The following is a 21,742-nucleotide window of genomic DNA, read 5'->3' on the forward strand; positions in this document are numbered from 1 at the left end:
GAATGTTATAGGGAAGTTCTGAGAATGTTCCCTGTTAACTGGGATTGTGTCTAACTCAATTCTGGAATTTCAGAAAAGCCAGCCAGCCACCTGCTGGTTAGATTTGACTGTCTTCAGCTGCAGTATAACAAACGTTGTGCAGTATTGAGTGTGGGATCTGTCAGTATGTCGAGGTTAAAGTGCTGCATCATGGTTGATAATTTAATGTGGTACTCAACATCCATCTATCTATCTATTTATTTAGTTTTTAATTAAACTTCAGTGACATGCTATTTCTGTATTTCCCCAAAATGTAGATTAATTGTGTATGTGTGAATGTATGCGATTTGTATTATATTATTAAAAAATATCAATAAAATAGGAATGCAAATGTGAACAGTTTTGTAAATGCAAGTCTTCTATACAATGATTAATGTCACATTTACTTTAGTTTTATGTGTGCATTGTGTTGTTTTACATTTGATATACCAAAGTGGATTCAGTCAATTGCTATTTCATAATAACACAAAACAAAATAACTTAACACACCTTCTGTTACAATTCAGAGCTGGCCCCTTAAGTCTCTCCAGCACACAGTTTAAACATTGACCAATAAAAATCCTTGTCCGGTCTGCTCCATTTGCATGCGGTCTTTCTTTTACTGTCTATGCATGCAGTCCACTAGTAGTACTAGTAGTCCTAGTGGACCGCATGAAGCACTTCACATGTTTACTAGTAAGACGAGAAATGTCCACTAGTTAACGAGTTGATGCATTTTGGACCTTAGTCAACTAGTAAGGCGAGAAATGTTGCACTAGTTAACAAGTAAGGCCAAAAATGTTTTACAAGTTAAGAGCTAAAACATCCACTAGTTAACTAGTGGAGGCCCTTTTAGCCTTACTAGTTAACTAGTAAATATGTATCTAGTTAACTATCTAGTTAACGACAATATGTATCTAGTTAACTAGTAAGAGCTAAAACTTCCACTAGTTAACTAGTGGAGGCCCTTTTAGCCTACTAGTTAACTAGATACATATTGTCGTACTAGTTAACTAGTGTGTTCCCAAACTAGTTAACTAGTTAGGCTGATTTTGTTCTTACTAGTTAACTAGTAGAAGGAATTTTGTCTTACTAGTTCAGTGCAAAGCCGTGACCAAACTAGTTCGACAAAAAAACGCGCACTAGTAGTCAAACCACGAACGTCGTGCTGAGTGAGCTGAACTATGAAGTTCAGCGAACTCCTGAAGTGTATGACTGTGTTCGTGGTTTGACTTGTCGAGACTGTTTTCTCCTGCCTGTATAGACCATTTTACAAGATGTAAACAACACTGGTCCAGAAACACTTCCTGTTTCAGTTTGTAACTGTTTTCTTTATTTCACATGTAAAGAAAACATCTTAAGGGCGTTTGTTTAACTTTTTGATTCAGTTTTAGATGTGAAGAGTTCAGATGCAAAAGCCTCTATATGCCATTTGAAATGTTCTTCTTTAATGATGATTTTTATCAAACTTGTATATTTAAGTTCAGTAATTTCACTTAAATAACAATTAATAGGTAATTATCATTGCCATTTAAGTGAAATCACTGAACTTAAATATACAAGCTTGATAAAAATGATCATTCTAGAAGAAAATTTCAAATGGCACTTAGAGGCTTTTGCATCTGAACTCTTCATGTTCTGTTGGTTGTATTTTATCCCAGCTATGTAGTGTTAAAAAACTGAAACAGGAAGTGCTTCTGGACCAGTGTTGTTTACATCTTGCACAATGGTCTATACACGAAGTGAACTGCCTTTATCTGTACACTTACAAAGTTCTCAATGCTTCGTTTTGCATGTAGGGACCCTCCTTATGTTACTGTCACAGACTAGAAGGACACAGATGGATGAGTGTAAACCAGGTTTATTGACACAGGTGATATGGTAGACAGCAGGTGAGTAGATAATGGATAAAGTTCAGTAATAGATCGGGAAACAGTCTGATGATGTATATCTTATCTTGAGCAGGACTGGAAGATGGAGAGCTGAGGCAGCGGACAGATGAGCAGCGGAAGACCGGGGACCAGGAGCGGATGAGGAGCAGACAGGACGAAAGTAAGCGGGTAAGTATTTCTCAAAGCCAGGTAGTAGAGTAGCGGGAGTCTGTAGCCGATGTGTCGACGAGACCAGACGGTGAGTGACTGTGAGGAGTGAGTTTATAAAGGGAGGATGATTGGGACGGTGATTGATGCGGGCAGGTGACGGTGATTAGAAGGCTGGGGAGCTGGAACGAGTGGGCGGAGTGAAGGTGTCTGGTGCTGACGCAGATGGATCCGTGACAGTTACTGAGTTAGTGTGGGGCTATTTTGAGCCTTGTTAGTGGTATAAACTAGTGATTTCTTTTTACTTATTAAATGCCCCCAGTTTTTTTTAGATAAAACTCTTTACATTCGATTATCATGAAAACAAATCTCAGAGAACGGTTGTCTAAGTACCAAATTTACTCAAAGATGCATTAGTTTCAATACATTTAAAGTTGGCTATGCCTCCTCTTGATACAAGACACATATTCAGATAGGCTTCTCGGAGGTTACTCAACATGTTTTATGACAGTCTTCAAAAATAATGAATGAAATAATGAGAGAAATAATGTCTCTTCTGTAGGCCAATTAGAAAAATAAATAAATAGGCCCAAATAACTAAAAGAAATGCCTCCAAATTGAACAAAAATAGCTTTCACAAACTTATAAAAATGAATTAACAAAATATATTTATATCTTTAGTGTTCTTCCTCTTTATCCTGTTTTTCTTCCTCCTCCTCAATCGTTTGTCCATCTATATTTTGCTGTATAGCTGATCTTTCCCAAATTTTTCAAAACAGACCGCATTTCCAGATTGGTCGGCTTGCCGAAGCTGTGCCGCCGGAGGTCCGACCGTGTCAAGCCGCTGACTTTGTGCCACCCAAAAAATGCTGGCGGTCCGCCAGGTCATTAACTAGCTGGGATAGTCGACAGCTAACATTAGCATTTATGGGGGAAAAAAGAAGCGGGATCGGCAAAATGGTTCCTCACGGTTCCTCCACTGATCTCCGGGTGTGATCGGCTCAGAATGCATTTTCAATGTGCACATTGAATTTTGCTACATCCATTGCGGGACATTTCATGAAAATCCAATTGGAAGTGTCTTATGACTGTGAGTGTAAATGCAATTAAGAAAACTAACATTTGAATGATCATTTTGCTACATTTTTTGCTTGAACATGTTACACATATCTAATCATTTCTGAAATGCATTTTCATTGTACCACGTAGGTATAAAGCGTTTCAATATGCATATTAAAACTAGTGTATGAAATGGCAAATGTAAATTATGTAATCTCATTTTCATTTTGCACCAAACGTTACTAGAATGGTAATGTAAAATGTAAATTTAAATACTAAATGCAATGCCATTTTACATATTGCATTGTCATTTTGCATATTACATTGATATCATATAAATGTAAATATAGAGTAAAACCAAACCTCTTTTTTAATTCTTCAAAGTATAATCAGAATATATAGCCTATTAAGAAAACCATTTGGTTAACAGGACAGCTTTAAAAAGTCTTTAAATTATTTCTGTAACTGTTAGCCAACTACTAGGCTGTAGTATGGATCTGTCACGTTCATCTGTGTGGATTGCCTTGTGTCTGTCACGTGCATTTGTGGATTGGTTTGCGTGTGTGAATCTCTCGCGTGCATTTGTGGAAGGTTTTGAGACTGTTTTCACTCCATATATTTCATTATAAACACCCCGCCGGTAAAATGAGGATAACCAACGAATAGATGATGCGCTCTGCGAACGGTGAGAAAAGCAACGGCATTTCAGTGTTTACCAAAGTCTGAGACGTGTCACGTCATATAGCAACGTGGCTCCCATCTGGTTCCATAGCCAGTAAAAAATGATTCCATCACACGTACGAATCCAACTATGGTGAAGGCTTCTCTCATTAATATTAATTAACGTTACTGCTGATTTGTTGGAATAATGTAGACGTGAAAGCGACGAAGACTTACCTCATGAATAATTAAGCTACGCAATTGGAAGCCCCAGGAAGGATGTAAAACAACCGTCAGCGCAAACTTATTACAATTCATGAACCAAGCCTTCGCCATAGTAACATTCCTAATTTTGCTTCCCTGATCCTTATCAAAACACAGACGGAACATCAGCCGGACCTGCGGCCCATTGCCAAACAGCAGTGTACACGGGGCAGGGAGCATTCGCACTGGATTCGGCCTGTGCGACCGGAGACTCGGGTCAATATTCACATATCGGTCCTCCTGGTTTGAAGCGAATGTTTTAATATCTCTCCGAGTGAGTTGTCGAAGTCATTGGTAAGACATATGTTTACCAAAATCTTGTGTTTTCCATTTTGGGCAACTTTTATTTAATTTTGTCTTATTATTATTTAATGCTGTCTGCAGATTCAATTAATTACGATGCTTTAATGAATAATAATTCCTCCTTCGAATAAGCCTACGTCAAACATCTTAAGCAAGAATAATATTTTGGGCATCTCATGATGTGATGTGCTTTTATACTAGTTGTTTGTATTACTTCAACGACATTTTGTGTTTATAAGTGATTTATTTTTTGTTTCGATAGACAGTTCAAGTCAGCCGGTTGAGTGTGACTCTATCGAAGAGGAGGAAGCAACAAAACAGAACCAATTTTTTAAAAAATAAACTAACTTTAGCTGAAAAAACCCCAAGAAATTTGCATCAAACGTCTTTTTGTCGTGCTATTTTTTGAAAAGTGTAAGTCAGTAAATCATCGCTTTGAGTAGCAGCGTCGTTCTTCCCTGAAACCTGACTTTATTTGTTTACAGTTTCGTAGGCTAATGCAAATGCAATAGGCTACTCCCACTTATTAAAACGCACCAAAAGCGTCGAGTTTTGAGCAGTAAAAGGGTTTTGAAAGAGTTTGTATGGTATTAATAATCTAGGACCTGACTGCTATGGCAACTAAATACCAGGAATGTATTTTTTTTTGTACCGTGTGAACTGTGAATTTAATTTAATGGGAGCGCACACATTTTCATATTTGACAAGCGCCCATCACAGCATATGCTTTGCCATAAGAATTAATTTCTAATCAAGTGTAATTTGTATGTGGGATTTTTTTCTTTTAGTGTAATATACAGTATATTAATGAAATGCTTATATAAACCTATAGATCTTTTTATTCTAACAGCGTTCTCATTAATCACAATTTTTCAAGTGAATTGTGACAATACGAAAATGAAAAAAGATAAAAGAAATTTAGGAGCAATTTGGTGCTTGGACAGTTTTTATTTTGTTTATGTTTCAAGTAGTCAAACAGACACATTTTTATCCAGATACACTTTTCCCCCCATCACAAATAATGCTCATTCTATCTATCTATCTATCTATCTATCTATCTATCTATCTATCTATCTATCTATCTATCTATCTATCTATCTATCTATCTATCTATCTATCTATCTATCTATCTATCTATCTATCTACACACACACACACACACTGTCAATGTCGTGATTACATTTTAACTAGATTAATCACAATATTTTTTCTGTGATTAATCGAGATTAAAACACTTAAGTTTAAGAATTACAGAAAAATGGATGCTGCTTTAATTGCCTTTAAAAAATGTGCGCTTTAAAATTACAGAAAAATGGATGCTGGTTTAATTGCCTTTAAAAAATGTGCGCTTTAAAATGGAAAAAAAAAATGAATTGCATGCATTAACATTGTCAGCACTAATATATATTCGGTTACTCTAGAGATCATTCATTGCAGGTGAAAAATAGACATTTTGAGTATTTAAAGTAGCTAGTCTACCACAGATTTGTGTATATTTGAATTTCAAACAAGTCCTATAGACCTTCCCATGTAAAACCTTTCTAATTCACCTCACCCATGTAGATCTGAGCTAAATGTATGTGTTGTGTGTGTGGGTATGTTAAAAATTATTTATTATTAATATTATTATTATTAGTGTCTGGAATGTGTGTGAATTGTGTCTTATTCAGGAGAGGATGGCAGAGGGAGGTTTTGACCCCTGTGAGTGCATTTGCTCTCATGAACATGCCATGAGGAGACTTATCAACCTGGTGAGTTCACTATCAAATTGTAATAATAGCAAAACAATACATGCTTAATTTGTGTGATTTTTCGGGATCTGCTATTATATGTTAATCAGATGCATTCTATAGAAACTTGTTGATACACATTGATCTGTATGATCTGAAAGAAAAGTGAAGAATTAAGATGGACCCTGTCTTCATATTGGATTTCAGTTTTTGGACACTTCTGCTCAACAGTTTGGAATATTTTTTTTAAATGGTTTTGAAAGAAGTCTCTTTTGGTCACATAGGCTACATTTACTTAATAAAAATTCCATAAAAATTCTAGATTTCTTATCAATTCTGAAAACAGTTCGTGCTGCTTAATATTTTTGTGTAAACTGTGATACATTATCATACAAAAGTTTGGGTAAGATTTTAAAAACTAAAATAAAATAAATAAATTATTTTATTCAGCAAGGACACATTAAATTGATCAAAAGTGTCTGTAAAGACATTTACAAAAGATATTCTTTTGAATTTTCTATTCATCAAAGAAGTCTTAAATTCATAACATTAAGCATCCAATAAAAAAATTGTAATTGTTTTATTAGTAATTGAGCACCATAATAATTGATAATTAGCATCAGATCAGCATATTAGAATGATTTTTGAAGGATCATGTGGCACTAATGATGCTGAAAATACAGCTTTGCCATTATAGGAATAAATTACATTTTAAAATATTTTTAAATAGAAAACAGTTATACTGTAATATCAAACTAATGTAGCAAGTAAATGTTATGTTTGAGCATAAGAGACTTCTTTCAAAAATTGTGAAAAACTTTTTAGAATAGAAAGAAAGAGTTGTAAGTGAATGAATTTAACAGTTGCTAATGAAACTATGATACTAATTAATTATTGCAAAAACAGTGTCGAAAGGCATTTTGATTTAATGTTATTTAGATGTGTGCCAATCTGACAGGGCCTCCATGTTCCAGACAGGTTTGTAAATTTTGAGAGCTGTAGTGGCCAATGATATTTAGGGCGTTATTAAAAAAATACATTTAGAAAAAAAAAAATCATAGAAAATACCTATCTTTACCTTGGGATGCTAGGTGTTTAATAATTTTGCTGTTGTGGTCTGAAGGAATGACCAATAGAGGGCGCTAGTGATCCTTTGGTTCAGGCAAAATAACACTTGATTCAACTGTTTATAGGAGAAACGTTTGAATAGTTTTTGCCTTTTGCCATAGACTTATGTCTATGGTTTTTGCCCTATTAAAAATGTCAATGTATTTATTTTATTTATTTGTGGTATAAAAACAGAAATACAAATATGATATAATCTAATATCAATATATCATATGCAGGGAACTGACATTTTAAAGAGGGATTCACATGTACGTTGATTGATTCAGACAAGTTAAATTAAATTTGAATAAATGTTTTATGAATTAATGTAATTTAGAAGCACCCATTTTGTCCTAAAACTGCTTCAAGGGTGTTGACATCCCAATGTTGACATTTCATCCATATAGTATCTTTTTTTTTTAGCCTGTTTGATCAAATATTGTCTTTGTGATTCCTTTCCAAGCTGAGACAGTCCCAGTCCTACTGTACAGACACAGAGTGCCTTCAGGAGAGTAAGTCTGTCCGTCTAAAAAACAGGCAAATAACACATAGCACACATGCTGTGTGTTATTTTTTTTAAATTGAGTTGTGTATGTATGCAGTACCAGGCCCCACCTCCTCAGTAGAAGGGGACATCACTCTACCCATGATCATTATGGGATGGATAGTTCTAGCTCTCGTGATCTTTCTGTTCCGCCCAGCCAGCTTGAGGGGCTCTTCAACCAGTGGCAAGCCCTCCAGTCCCCATGGCGTAAGTCATGCCAGACAAACTCCCTCAAATCATTAATAAATGAGCATTATAATGATTAAACTGTGTCAGTTATCACTTATAAGTTAGCCGTAATCAAACTCTATGACCTCCACATGATAACTGTAGCAAAGTATACATCCTTAATAGCTTTTAACCATCAGTTAATCATCTCATTTGTATTGTGGGCTGCTTTATTTTAACTTTGTATCACTTGATTGATATTGTAATTCTTGTTGTCATTGGATGGATTTTTGTCTTTTTATTTAGAATCATGGCAGAGAGCCACCAGCACCTCCAGTGGACTAGAACCCTACACAAAAGATTTGATTTTTTTTTAAATCCAGCTTCCACCTGATCAGCTATGTGACCAGTGTAACTTGTTACTTTCCTTAATCATCGGTCAGTATTTCTGATTCCAGATTGTTTAGTCCTATATTGAGAGGGTGATCTACACAGACTATTGAATAACAAGGTGTTTCTACAATGCGAGCTGCTTTTCAAAGGGTAGCTGAAAGTGGTGAATTGTTAGAGTCTGATGATTTTCAGGTTCATATATCTCAGTCTTCAATTTCTTAATTCTTCTGTTTTATTATAAAGCCTTATTAGGTATTTAGCAAGTTAAAATAACATATATGCTTATGTAATGACACTTAGATCAGACTGCATATAAATTGCAATCTAGAGTAAGGGTTACCTAGTTTTCGTGTGTCATCGAGAGATTTGGGTTATTTTCAAGTAGACTGAGGTGGAGAGAATAATATTGCTTGTCCTTTGGTTGCTTATACATTCCAAAGCTATGATGAGACATGATGTCATTGGTCCATGTGGGAGCATGAGCCTTGACTCTGCATCAGGTCATTCTGAACACAGATGTACTTGAAATGATTCACACATTTGAGGTTGACAAAGACTACTTCTTAAATTTCAAAAAATTGTGCAAGAGGAAATAATGAAATGAGAGTATGTCCGTATTTACTGGGCACTTATTTCTGTAGTCATGGCTGTGTGAATGTTTGGGTGTTTGGGAATGGTCTGAGATCTGATCTAAAACAGACATCTCCACCCTGAAGACTATGACACTATCATTCATGTATAAAAACCATTAGTGCAACTGCTAGTATAGACTGTTAAATGCCAATCTGAACAGAGTTTTGTTATGTTTGCTCCGGAATCATTATGTTGCTATACTTTCTAGAATAGTAAACGAGATGGGAAATCTTCCAAATTTCAGTGATGAAAATCTAAAAACAATTTCATCATTCAAAATAAGATTTAAATATGTTACTTTGGAATTTTGGTTATATTTGTGAAGAGCACAAGCTTAAAGGCTAACTAGCACTTTGGTTTTGCCACCTTTGCGTTTGTGTACACAAGGCGAAGCTCCAGAAAACACCAAAGAATCTTAATCTCGATTTCAAGTGTGGTTGAACTTCTTGTGAAACTTCCTTGTCTGTTCAATTCTGTGAAAAATGAAAATGTTAGAATGGCTTATTGGCACAAAAGTCTGTTTGAGTAATTGGACGGACTAATGATTTCTGGAAGGTTCTGTTAAGGTGGTGGTGTGGATTTCAGGGCATGTAAATTGAATTCTGTCTATGTACACTGTTCTAATGAAACTGCTCTAATGAAAGGGCTTGATCTATGCACTTTTGGATACTTACAAATAAATATAAGCAATAGCATCACTTCTTTTGCCTTTTTTGTTTAATGTGGGTATCGGCGTCTATTTATTGGTGGTTGTTAGTGTCTTTTTATACGTTTCTAATTAGAATGGGTTGGTATGAGTATGACTACTTTCAATAATACTTTCTGCGTCAAAAAGACCACAATGATTTCCTCTGACTACGTCAACAAAACGTCCCAGTCACTGATTGGCTGCTGCTGAAACTACCAGGAAACTACCACAGAAACTACTCCGTCAGGTCTCCGTTATCTACACTTCGCTGTGATGAAATTCATGTCAAAGGAAAGTGCCCAATATTCAATTTGGCCATATTTTAATTTAGGAGCTTAATAAATTACATTTAAATAGTAAAACAATAATTATATTAAAACGTTTCGTTCTATGATAATTTGTTCGGTTTAAATCACAGACAAACTAAGATTAGTTTGCACTTGCTCAAGTTAACTAGGTGAAAAATAAGAAAGCTGCAAAATGTGTATCTATCTTTACAGTCTATGGTATCTATATGTAAACATTTTCACATTTTTGTTTAACTTCAGTTTGTCACTGTTGTTTGTCTTTTCATGTTTTTTTTATTATTATTATTTAGTCTGTTCAATGTACCCCTGACTGTAATTGTAATTCTTGAAATTCAATAAAAAAAAATTAAAAAAAAGTTAACTAGGCTCTTATTTTGAAAAACACTTCATGCCCCGGAAGCAGACGCCCATTCCCGCCCCTTTCAGAAGTGTTTACGTTGCTATCCTCCTCCCGGTGGGTGTGTGTGTATTGTGTATACGTGTATACGCACGCGTCAATGTGTGTGTGTTCTTCGTGAGTTTATGTATCAAGGATATAATAGTTTTATTCATTCGGGAACAAGGCACCTCAGACGGAGGAACGTCACCTGCACAGCCTTGATTTACACTGAGGAGTGTTTTACTGAAGAACTTTACTGTGAGACAAGGTAAGTCTGTGTATTTATAGCTATTTATTTATTTATTTTAAAAAGATTTTAAAGTGAATCTTATTGATCTCATTGAATTTAAAGTTTGTGGTTGAAGTTATAATACAGAATCTAAACTGATCATATTCTAAGTCTATAAATTATTGAACTGATCACTTAAGTTAAAAAAGTTGAAATAGTTCATATAACCATTATTCGTCATGAGAACATAATCAAATAAATAATAAATGTCATTACATTTTACCTGTTAAAAGCATCGACAGGCATATACAACTTTTTAGGAGGGAAATCCTTTCACTTTTATCGTTAAAAGTTGATCATCTGGTTCTTATTAGTCATTTTATGACTCAGTAGAACCATAAACGTTAATTACGTTAACGGTTCTTTTTTTTTTTGTAGTTGACCGTTTCGCAAAACGGCTCTGAATGATTTGTTCGCGAATCGGGTTGAATCAGTCTTGAGTGATTGTAGAGTCAACAGCCGCTGAACAGAGGACGTCTGAATTGAGGATTTGATTGATGGGGTGGAATATAATTTATATACACTTTTAATATTCAAATTTATTTTATAATTATTTTTTAAAATAATGTAAAATATTTTAGGTGTTTACAAATTTAAAAAAACAAACGAGACTGAGTGGATTTTTAGAAATAGACATTCATTTAAATTTGTTCTCTGAATATAATATATATCACATACTGTATAGGACTACTATATAAAATAATCACTGAATTTTTTTGGAACACTGAGTGTCACTACTTAAAGGGATAGTTCACCCAAAAATGAAGATTCTCACCCTCATGTTGTTCCAAATCTGTAAGACTTTCATTCATCTTCAGAAAACAAATAAAGATCTTTTTGAGACCTTTTTTCTCCCTACATTAACACTTATGCAAATGACACTTTGATGCATCAAAAAATTCACAAAGAGATAATGTGAATAATCTATGTGAATTGAACGGTTTAGTTAAGTTTCTGAAGAGACACAATCACTTTATATGGCGAACAGATTGAATTTAGGCTTTTATTCACATTTAAACATTCATCAACTCACACATCAGTTGTGGTAAAAGGAAGCTCAAGCAAGTTTGTGAGACGTATGAGAACCTCAGTGAGGTTCATTCTCGTGTTACGCAGCACCTTTGAGCTTACACAAGAACCAATGAGGTTTGTTTTTGCTCGTCAAACAGATTCTCTAGAGCTAATGTTTACGTTCGTAGATCAATGGTTAAATGTGCTTAAAAGCCTCAATCAAAAGTGTTCATCATATAAAGCGATTGAGTCCCTTCGGAAAATCTGGACTAAAGTGCTCATATGGATTAGCCTTATGATCTCTTTTTGAAGCATCAATGATTCAATGTGGTAGTTGTGTGTGGCAATGGAGGGACAGAAAGGTCTTGGATTTCATTAAAAGATCTTCATTTGGGTTCCGAAGATGAACGAAATCTAACGGGTTTGGAACAACATGGAGGTGAGTGAACAATGACAGAATTTTCATTTTTGGGTGAACTACCTATCCCTTTAATGTCCCCTGGGGTTAGTAATACGATACTTACCACTGACCTCCTCATGAGCCTCTGGATCCCTGCTGAAGAGGATGAATTGTATTAGGCTGGTTAATAAGAGACAATTCATAATCATCACAAAATATGTTGCACACCATTTATGGCCATAAACTGTCACTTTGATTCCATCTGTCTCTCTTCTCAGATGTTTCAGATCAAAAAGATTTGCTGTATAGGCGCTGGGTATGTTGGAGGTCCGACATGTAGTGTCATTGCCAGCATGTGTCCCGAAATCACAGTAACGGTGGTGGATGTTAATGAAACCCGGATCAAAGCCTGGAACTCTGATACCCTGCCCATCTATGAGGTAACAACACAAAAGCAATAATGCAGTTGAACTGTTAACTTCCACCCACTTTGTGAGCATAGGCCTACATCTGATCTTAAATATTTGTAATTTATGAATGCCTTGGAAGACAGAACTACCATATTACCATTTTACCATTTTACCATAATGCAATATATATATATATATATATAAATTGCAAAATCATTGCACACAAATATATTTTCCTCATTAAAAATATTTTTTACCCCTAAATATTTGAATAGTACATGTGTTTAAAAATGTTAAGAAATACTTCAAATGCTTTAGCAATTTGTAGTTCAAGTTCTTGTTTAAGTTCTCAAGCCTGTATGAATTTCTCACTTCTGCTGGACACAAAATAAGATATTTAGAAAAATATGGGTAACCAAACAGTTGATGGGCACCATTGACTATTTTGTTACAGATATTCTTCAAAATATAATGTTTTTTGCTCAGCAGAAAAAAGACATTCATACAGAATTTGAGGGTGAGTAAATGATGCTTTTTCTAATTTGAACTTGAAGTGTGAAGTCTTTTTTTTATGAGAAATGACCATAACCAGTGTTGTAAATGTGTCTCTTCTTCTTGCTGTTGTAGCCGGGTCTGAATGAAGTGGTGTTGTCTTGTCGTGGGAAGAACCTCTTCTTCTCCACAGATATCGACTCTGCCATTAAAGAAGCTGATCTGGTTTTTATTTCTGTGAGTGCCACAAACTATTTTAATGTGGTTGTGTATATACCTGTAGGTATTTAGTGTGCACAGACTACAATATCTTTCTCTCTTCTCAGGTAAACACCCCAACTAAGACGTACGGTATGGGGAAAGGTCGTGCTGCTGACTTGAAGTTTATTGAGGCATGTGCACGCCGCATTGTGGAGATGTCGGACGGGTATAAAATTGTTACGGAGAAGAGCACAGTGCCAGTCCGTGCAGCTGAGAGCATTCGTAGGATATTTGATGCAAACACCAAACCCAGCCTCAACTTACAGGTTTGTATATGTGAACGTCTAAATATTCCTGTGCTTATAAATCGGGTAGGTGACGAATAAAAAATAATGTCCATGACCTTTTTTTAACATCAAAGTTTTAGGTTAAATTTTAAATATGTGTTTTAGGTGCTGCAACTTTGTCACCATTCACAGTTGTTTTTTTAACCCCCCCCTTTTTTTTGCTGTGTGATCGATTTTTCCAAATACAAGTATTCACTGTAATCATTCATATTAAACTGATCGAAAGTAACAGTAAACACTTACTTTGTTATATAAATTTCTATTTCAAATACATGGTGTTAAACTTTTTATTCATCAAAGAATCCTAGATAAAAATACCACTGTCCACAAAACTGACAACTTAGGACAACTATTTTCACACACACACACACACACACACACACACACACACACACACACACACACACACACACACACACATATATATATATATATATATATATATATATTCATACTGATAATATGAAGAAATATGTATATATATATAATATGCATATGGGTGTGTTTTATGCTGTGAATACATGACCAGTTGTGTTGTAAAACATGCTTGTACATCAGTTTGACAGTTTTACACAACAACCATCTACTTGTAAATATAATCAGGATCAGGCTATTGTTTTGAAAGGCGTTTTCTGCAGTTTATACTTCAACTCTGAACTTATAAAACTGGGTTTGTGGACCTTCACAGTTTATTCTATTCTGTGTTAATGAGCAACCTTTTTTCCCGCCTTTGATATACAGGTTCTCTCTAACCCAGAGTTCCTTGCGGAGGGTACAGCAGTGAAGGACCTGAAGGACCCAGATCGTGTCCTGATTGGTGGAGATGAGACTCCAGAGGGTCAAAGGGCTATCAGTGCTCTCTGTGCAGTTTATGAGCACTGGGTCCCTAAATCACGCATAATCACCACCAACACCTGGTCCTCTGAACTTTCCAAACTGGTATGTAAATGTGTGGGGTATAACTAGGGTGTGTTCACACTTCACAGTCATGTTTAATTGACATAGAACCTAAAGATACAAAAAAAAAAACAACAACAACTGTTCTTGTTGTACGTGCCGTGCATATGTACACACAATAACATTTTTACCAGCTGAGATCTTGGTCGACTTGTTTGGTGCGCACCAAGGTTCTAACATGTTCAAATGAACCGCACTAACAGAGCTCCAGAGTTCGTTTTAATTTAACCATTTATCCCAGGGGAATTAGTTAAATTGTAACCAAGCCTTTGTAAAATTCATTCAATTTATATTTTGTGCATGTTTTAGGCAGCGAATGCATTCCTGGCTCAGCGCATCAGTAGTATAAACTCCATCTCTGCCCTGTGTGAATCCACTGGTGCTGATGTTGAGGAGGTGGCCAGAGCCATCGGCATGGATCAGCGCATTGGGAGCAAGTTCCTCAAAGCCAGCGTGGGTCAGTGCATTTGTTTTTACCCCATCTTAGTTCAAATTATTGGAACTTGTTTGCTTTGGAAAACTGCTCAAAATGAAATAACTGAATGAGATTTAAAGATAATTAAAATTGCCTTAATATGTATGTGTCTGAATCAGGATTTGGAGGAAGTTGTTTTCAGAAGGATGTGCTCAATTTGGTGTATCTGTGTGAGGCACTGAATCTCCCAGAGGTTGCTTCATACTGGCAACAGGTAAACCTCAATTTGATTACTGATTTAATTAGTATTGGTGGCAGGGCCGGGTCTAGATTCTCATTGTGCCCCTCCATCATTACTCTATTTTACAGGATACTATATTATTATTATTATCATTTTTTGTCATAGCAACAACTTAATTAGTTACATATGCAAATTACCAGAAACATTTTCCGTCATAGACACACTTAGCGCTTTAGATGAGTTATGCCAGAATTTCCATAATAAAAGATTTCAACTTGTAAAAAGCATTCATGTCCTCATCCACAACCTTTTTCTGACCAGTTTTTCAAGGCTTTTGCACACCTCATAGCTCATCACTTCTCAGACAGCTCTAGTCACATTTTGGAATTTAAAATTGTGATTTCCAAGCCATGAAAAAAATCTTGAAAAAAAAAAAATATATATATATATATGTTACTCTTCTAGTAAAATATGGTATAGTTGTGCTCAGCTCTAAAATATTTTATCAGCATATTTCACTTTTTGTTGATTAGTAGCTTATCTGTTAAAGTCAGAAGTTACATGCACCTTGCAAAATATCAATAATGTAAAAAAAAAAAAATTAGAGAGATCATAAATGACATGTTTTTTATTTAGGACTGCAACGGAAATGTTTTATTATAACAGATGTTTACATATAGTCCACAAGATATAATAATATCTGCATTTTACACAAAATTAAGCAGTTCAAAAGTGTACTTACTTTAACTGAAAACTGAAAACAAAAAGCATTACAATTCAGGGGGTGTAAACATTTGCACAGGGTGATTGGAGGGTAAATTATTCTTATTTTGTCTTCTGGAAAATATTTAAGTATTTTATGTAGCTTCTGGGAGTAAAATAAGAACAATTTCCAATCATCTCTTTTTCAAAGGTTGTGTGTTGCCTTGAGCATCATTGCGTGTTTGCAGCTTACGATCATCCATGTAACAACACACACTATTAAGAATCAAAAGCTTATGTAAACATTTGAACTGGACCTTTTGTGTAAACTATAAACTATATGTAAACGACATTATGGGACTTGAACTGTACATATATTTAGTAGTTCCTCCAAAATTACTTTTGGTGCAATAAACAATCCTAAGTAGTTTATTTTTCTCGCAAGACAAAGTATAACATTTTTAGTATTTAATACAATTTCATTATAATTTACAATCACAATACAATTTCAAAATCATTCTGAATTTGCACAAAAAAGAAGCTTTTGTTTGCCAAAACCTATGAATCATAAATTGAATCAAATGTGACCAACGAACACTACAAAATAATGCTGCCCTACCGAGTTTTGGAAATGGCCCCCCTAGTCACGCATTTCTAGAACCGGGCCTGCTTGGTGGCATATGTTGGCTTTGTTCAATGTTGGCTTTGTTTAGTCTCACCAAAAGTCATCAAATGGTACCAAACATCATTGGTTATTACTTGAACAAACAGCAAGTTTAAATATGTGCAGGTGCACTTCAGATTATTTGAGAACTGTTATAGTTCAATACCAAGTTATAAAACCAACTTGCACTACCATTCAAAAGTTTGGGGGCAGTAAGATCATATTCTTTAAAGAAATTAATATTTCTATTGAACAAGGATGCATTGAATTGATCAAAAGTGACTGTATAGGCCCTCAAGATCCACTTTCCAGCATAGGCCGATCAGTGTATGACATCTAAGTACAGATCCACTTTTTTCATACCAAGAGAGCATACCGAGTTTTATTTACGGTAATTACAACATGGCGTGAGCACAGCAGAACTCTTCTGGAAAGTGCAAATGTTGAGAACCCCTGGTATATGCATTTATAATGTTGTTCTATTTTAAATAAATGCAGTTCTTTTGAACAGTCTATTTATCGAAGAATCAGGCAGATCTGTTTCAACAAACCTTTTTAATAAGAAGAAATCTTTCTTGAGCAGCACCAATCGGCATATTAGAATGATACACTGAATGAGACACTGAAGACTGGAGTAACGATGCTGAAAATTAAGCTTTGCCATCTCAGGAATAAATTATATGTATTCAAATTGAAATCAATAATTCGAAATTGTAATATTTCACAAAATAATTCTTTTTACTGTATTTTTGATCAAATATGCAGCCTTAGTGAGCAGAAAAGACTTTAAAAAGCATTTGGAAAAAATCATGCTAACATCAAACGGATGAACAGGATCAAACAGCAACTATAGTAACAGTTTGATATCTACAAAAATTATTTTGGTTGTTTTTTTCTAATCTTTTACTTTGTATTTCTGTATGTGCAGGTGATAGACATGAACGAATATCAGAGAAAGAGATTTGCCTGTCGGATCATTGACTGCCTGTTTAACACAGTTACAGGGAAGAAAATCGCCTTGTTAGGTTTCTCCTTCAAAAAGGACACAGGAGACACCAGGTAAATGAAGGGACACTTTGAACCAGTCATTTTTATTTATGACAGCTTTATCACACACATATTATGTGAGAAGTCAAAAGCTGTCTCTTTCTCTTTTACCTACAAATCAGACAGAGTTAATCATCAACTTCGTGTGATGAAGGTTACACAAAGTTTTCTTGGTTTGAACTATCTCCTATTTAAAAACTTGCACGCTTAAAACAACACAGCACGTGCTAAGCGTGCCCATCCCACCTACGAACTTTATCTAGAGTTAATGAGAACAAGTCATCCCACTGCATCGTCTCAGAAACATGACTCTGCGGATTATTTTTGAATTGTTGGATGGATTGTTTTTGGTTTTTTTTAAATTAAGGAATGGGGCAGTAAAAAAATCCTTTCATTAAAACAGTAGGGTCCAAAAGTCTATTTTGGAAATAGTCCCAAAAAAATATTTAGCCATTTTACCCTCCCCAAATTGAACAGTTAAATGATTTTCAGAATGTTTTAGTATTTGATATGTCCATATTTTCCTAATGGCTGCAGCATTTATGGTATGTGAACTCCACAAGTTATCCAGGAGTCATAACTTTCAAAAGTTACAGGCAAAGTTATAAAGGAGTCATTGTCAATTTACTTTTGTGATTCCTGAATTTGAGCTAGTAGAACATAAATGTTCATTACACAACAGTTAATTCCGGTGGAAAATATGATGTTCATTTCAAAAGTGCACTGGGTCTTGACTCTTTGTTTGTGCGTTCCAGACAGACAGTTAGCCTGTGCATTAGTGGTAGGGATTTTTCAGCGACTTTCAGCAAGTGACATCGATACGCCAGTAGGCCGTGACAAATGAATGGTTTCAGCTTTTTCACATATCGGACATTTTGGCTACTACATTTTTAAGTTACTGGCCATTCAGAACTTCTACTAGCCAAAAAAGAAAATAAATAAACCATATTAACTACAGCTGATATGAAGACTTGAGATGCAAATGCCTCTAAGTCCATCTAAAGGTTTCTAGCCAAGTACTGGCATTTCTGAATGGCCCGAGGCTGGGATTTAATGTGAGTTTGAAGTGAAAGTATTTGACGAATGTATACGATATGTGTGTGTGTGTATATATATTATAAAATTCAGCTGTCTCCTCCCTTTCTCTTTCATCCTCATCCTTTTCACTAAAAATGTGTTTTAGGTGGAGCGATAAATACAGTACTAAAGTACATTTAAAAGTGTCTTTTCTGTTAACCAAATTTAAAGTTTACTTTTTCATCTTTGCTATCGCTTCAATGCAAATGAAGCGCACTGTTATTAGTTGCGTAGTGACGTGTGTTCAAGTAAGCCAGATATGCGCAGATTCTGTGCAATATGTTGTATTGACTGACGAATTGAGAATCTGCGCAGACTTTGCTTACACGAACTTCCCCAGCAAATTAGTAAATATAAGTAACTTGCCAAATTGGCTAGTGATTTGACAGCGATACCCGCCACAGTTGATTTTTACCCGCATTTGGCAGGCTGGCGGGTATTATTTTTTTAAACCCTGATTGGCTTTATGAATGAGTCACTGAATTATTCACTCAGTCAATTGTATCACACTGATTCATTTAGGAGGAAACATAGCTAATTTGTGTTGCTCTGAGATCCGCTACAATTAGTTTATTCTGTTTGGAAGTATTTTCTTTGGTAGCTCAAAATATGCAAATTAACTGGTGATATTGTTTTCTGAATGAAAGTTACTCTATTAACTGGTTTATTTTTTTTCTCAAACAACATTAACCCCAACAATTGAGTGAGATTTACCTTTACCCAAAATGACTTGCAGTGCATTTTTTTGCCACTGTTCTCTACAAGTTTGCTTATGGAATCATAATTAGTCCGACAATGGGTGTTCTAAGTCCATCCTGCATGTGTGTTTCAGAGAGTCATCCAGTATCTATATCTCTAAGTATCTGATGGATGAAGGAGCAAAGCTGCATATTTATGATCCTAAAGTGCTAAAGGAGCAGATAATCCAGGACTTGTCTCAACCCAGCATCTCCGGAGACAGCCCAGAGAGAGGTATGTGTGTTGAGCAGATAAAACTGTGCTTTAGGTCTCTTTGAATGATAGGAGAGAAAGGCGCTGTGCTGTGTCATGCTGAATCTCATGTAGGCGAGAAACTCATGTCTAGGAATGCGGGACAAAGTTTATTGTGTCTCTGTGTTTCTGTCTAATTTGACTTTCATTCTGTTTGCAGTTTGTGATCTTGTAACGGTGACATCAGACCCCTACGAGGCGTGTGAAAGTGCACACGCCCTGGTCATCTGCACAGAGTGGGACATGTTTAAGGTACATGGCACACGTCGCACCCCATGTTGTTTAGACAGTTCCAAATATGTGTGCTTGGTTTGTGGTTAAAACAAACACTAACGTTTTACCTTCAGCAAATGTAACAAATATAATTTGTGATCTGTGACGTCACTCTCCACTCCATGCCATCTAAATGGCACAAAATCTGTATTTGTTTGTACTGTATTTGTGCAGGTTAAAAAAAATAATAAATAAAAAAATAAAACTTTTTAGGAAGTTACATCACTCTCCATCTAAATTGATCTAAAGCTGTGTCATTCATTTTTGCTTGATTTGTGTCTTTAAAAGTAACATTGTATTTATTGGCCCGCCTTAGAAATAATAAATATACAATTCTGGGCAGTGATGACACAAACACTGGGTGCAAGTAAAATCAATTATTTTTTAAATATTTAATGAAAAAAAAAATTATCATTAAATATATATATAAAAAAAAAAGCAAAAACAAAATTAAAAACAATTACCACACTCCCATGTGGTCTAAATTCGTTACCTTTAGCTGTTCCTTTATACTCAATATGTGTTGGTTTTGTGTACTATCTACTGATAATGTTTAGCATTTTTTTTTATCCTTAATGCATTAATTTCCAGGTATCTTTGCTAATTTTCTTAATCTTTTATTAATAAATGTTTAATGTATATATTCATGTAAAACCTTTTATTATACTAACTTTATTATTTTTTTAAATCATTTTAGAATAAATTCTAAATATGAAATTTTAATGTAAACTTTTATAATACTAGTTTGTTTTTTTAAAATAATAATTTTTGAATAAATACAAAATTAGACATGAACGTATAATATTATTAATTAATAAATGTTTGGTTTATGTATTTTATATATTTAATTTAGAAATGTAAAAATGTAATGATTTTTTTTTTTTAATAAAAATTTTGAATATATACAAAAATATAAATGTATTAAAAATGTAAATTAAAATTATAGTTTTAAATTCATAATGTATATTTTTTTTACATTTTATTTTTAGTGGGTCCAGACAGTGAAAACTTTGGGGTGCTAAAAATCCTTTCTGTTGATCCCTATCATGGTACTTTGATAAATGCCAGTGTACTGAATTTAATATTATTTTGTACCATGTATTCCATTATTTATTTATATATATATAATGGAATACATGGTACAAAAATAATTCCATGTCACATTGTGCCACTTATTTAACGTTAAGTATTATGTGTTTGTTTTTAGGATCTGGATTATGAGAAAATTTATCACAAGATGTTGAAACCAGCATTCATCTTTGATGGACGACGAGTCCTAGACCATCTGCACCCCCAACTACAGAACTTTGGCTTTCAGGTCAGTAGTTGTTATTTATGTGTGGACCCACTTCTCTGACTCGTCATTCTATTCATTCACTTTATTAGGTCACATTGTTTAATGTTGTGTTTTGCATAGATCGAGACCATTGGAAAGAAGGTAACGACCCGAATCCCCTTCACACCATCTGGAGGAGTTCCTCGAGTCAATGAACCACCCATCAAGAAAGCCAAAGCCTAAGACACTGACACACACACAAACACATGCATGTGCACTTTATATTGATTAAAGTCTTTTGCTGAGAAAACCAAATTAATGTGCGACCGTTCCTGGAAAACGACAGACTCCTCTGTTTGTAAAAATGCATGTGCTCTGTGTGTGTTGAACTGTTTAACAGAATGTTTTTTTTTTTAAAGACTGAATTTTATCTCTCATATTCGTTGACAAAATGCAGTGATTTAATGTTTTAAAGACATTATCATCTGTCTTAGTTTGTTTTAAATCATCGATTATTTTAGAATGTTTATTATACACACACACATCATGTATGTATGTGTGTGTGTGTATATATATATATATATTAGGGCCGTGCAAAAATTAATTGCGATTAATCACATCCAAAATAAAAGTCTGTGTTTACATAATATATTTGTG

The 21,742-nt window shown here is 34.7% G+C and overlaps 2 protein-coding genes across 3 annotated transcripts; both read left to right on the top strand.

Annotated features, from left to right (window-relative positions):
* Window positions 1-4,141: 4,141 nt before the first annotated feature.
* smim14 (small integral membrane protein 14) lies at window positions 4,142-8,634 on the top strand. Of its 2 annotated transcripts, none has more exons than XM_039693558.2 (5): window positions 4,142-4,314; window positions 6,014-6,094; window positions 7,644-7,692; window positions 7,783-7,931; window positions 8,199-8,634. In XM_039693558.2, exons 2-5 carry the CDS (start codon window positions 6,020-6,022, stop codon window positions 8,235-8,237), a joined length of 312 nt encoding a protein of 103 aa, XP_039549492.1. In that variant the 5' UTR covers window positions 4,142-4,314; window positions 6,014-6,019; the 3' UTR covers window positions 8,238-8,634. The 2 variants fall into 2 exon arrangements, with proteins under 2 accessions (XP_039549492.1, XP_039549485.1); XM_039693551.2 differs by having other exon boundaries at window positions 4,195-4,334; window positions 8,199-8,596.
* Window positions 8,635-10,387: 1,753 nt separating this feature from the next.
* Window positions 10,388-21,473, top strand: ugdh (UDP-glucose 6-dehydrogenase). Its single transcript, XM_039693527.2, has 12 exons — window positions 10,388-10,561; window positions 12,272-12,433; window positions 13,031-13,132; window positions 13,222-13,422; window positions 14,185-14,382; window positions 14,710-14,857; window positions 14,995-15,089; window positions 17,351-17,481; window positions 19,379-19,518; window positions 19,697-19,788; window positions 21,017-21,127; window positions 21,227-21,473. The coding sequence occupies exons 2-12, from the start codon at window positions 12,272-12,274 to the stop codon at window positions 21,326-21,328; spliced, it is 1,482 nt and encodes a 493-aa protein (XP_039549461.2). The 5' UTR covers window positions 10,388-10,561; the 3' UTR covers window positions 21,329-21,473.
* Window positions 21,474-21,742: the final 269 nt, after the last annotated feature.

Source organism: Pimephales promelas, chromosome 6 (genome assembly GCF_988280905.1).
Source record: "Pimephales promelas chromosome 6, fPimPro1.hap1.1, whole genome shotgun sequence".
Classification (NCBI taxonomy): Eukaryota; Metazoa; Chordata; class Actinopteri; order Cypriniformes; family Leuciscidae; genus Pimephales; species Pimephales promelas.

What these genes read in the sequence shown, in the direction of transcription:
- smim14 (XM_039693558.2), top strand. Translation starts at nt 6,020, where the DNA reads ATGGCAGAGGGAGGTTTTGACCCCTGTGAGTGCATTTGCTCTCATGAA. An exon ending in TGAGGAGACTTATCAACCTG is followed by an intron (nt 6,095 to 7,643) that starts GTGAGTTCACTA and finishes TTCCTTTCCAAG; the next exon opens with CTGAGACAGTCCCAGTCCTA. An exon ending in AGCCCTCCAGTCCCCATGGC is followed by an intron (nt 7,932 to 8,198) that starts GTAAGTCATGCC and finishes CTTTTTATTTAG; the next exon opens with AATCATGGCAGAGAGCCACC.
- ugdh (XM_039693527.2), top strand. Translation starts at nt 12,272, where the DNA reads ATGTTTCAGATCAAAAAGATTTGCTGTATAGGCGCTGGGTATGTTGGA. An exon ending in ATACCCTGCCCATCTATGAG is followed by an intron (nt 12,434 to 13,030) that starts GTAACAACACAA and finishes TTGCTGTTGTAG; the next exon opens with CCGGGTCTGAATGAAGTGGT. An exon ending in CTGATCTGGTTTTTATTTCT is followed by an intron (nt 13,133 to 13,221) that starts GTGAGTGCCACA and finishes CTCTCTTCTCAG; the next exon opens with GTAAACACCCCAACTAAGAC.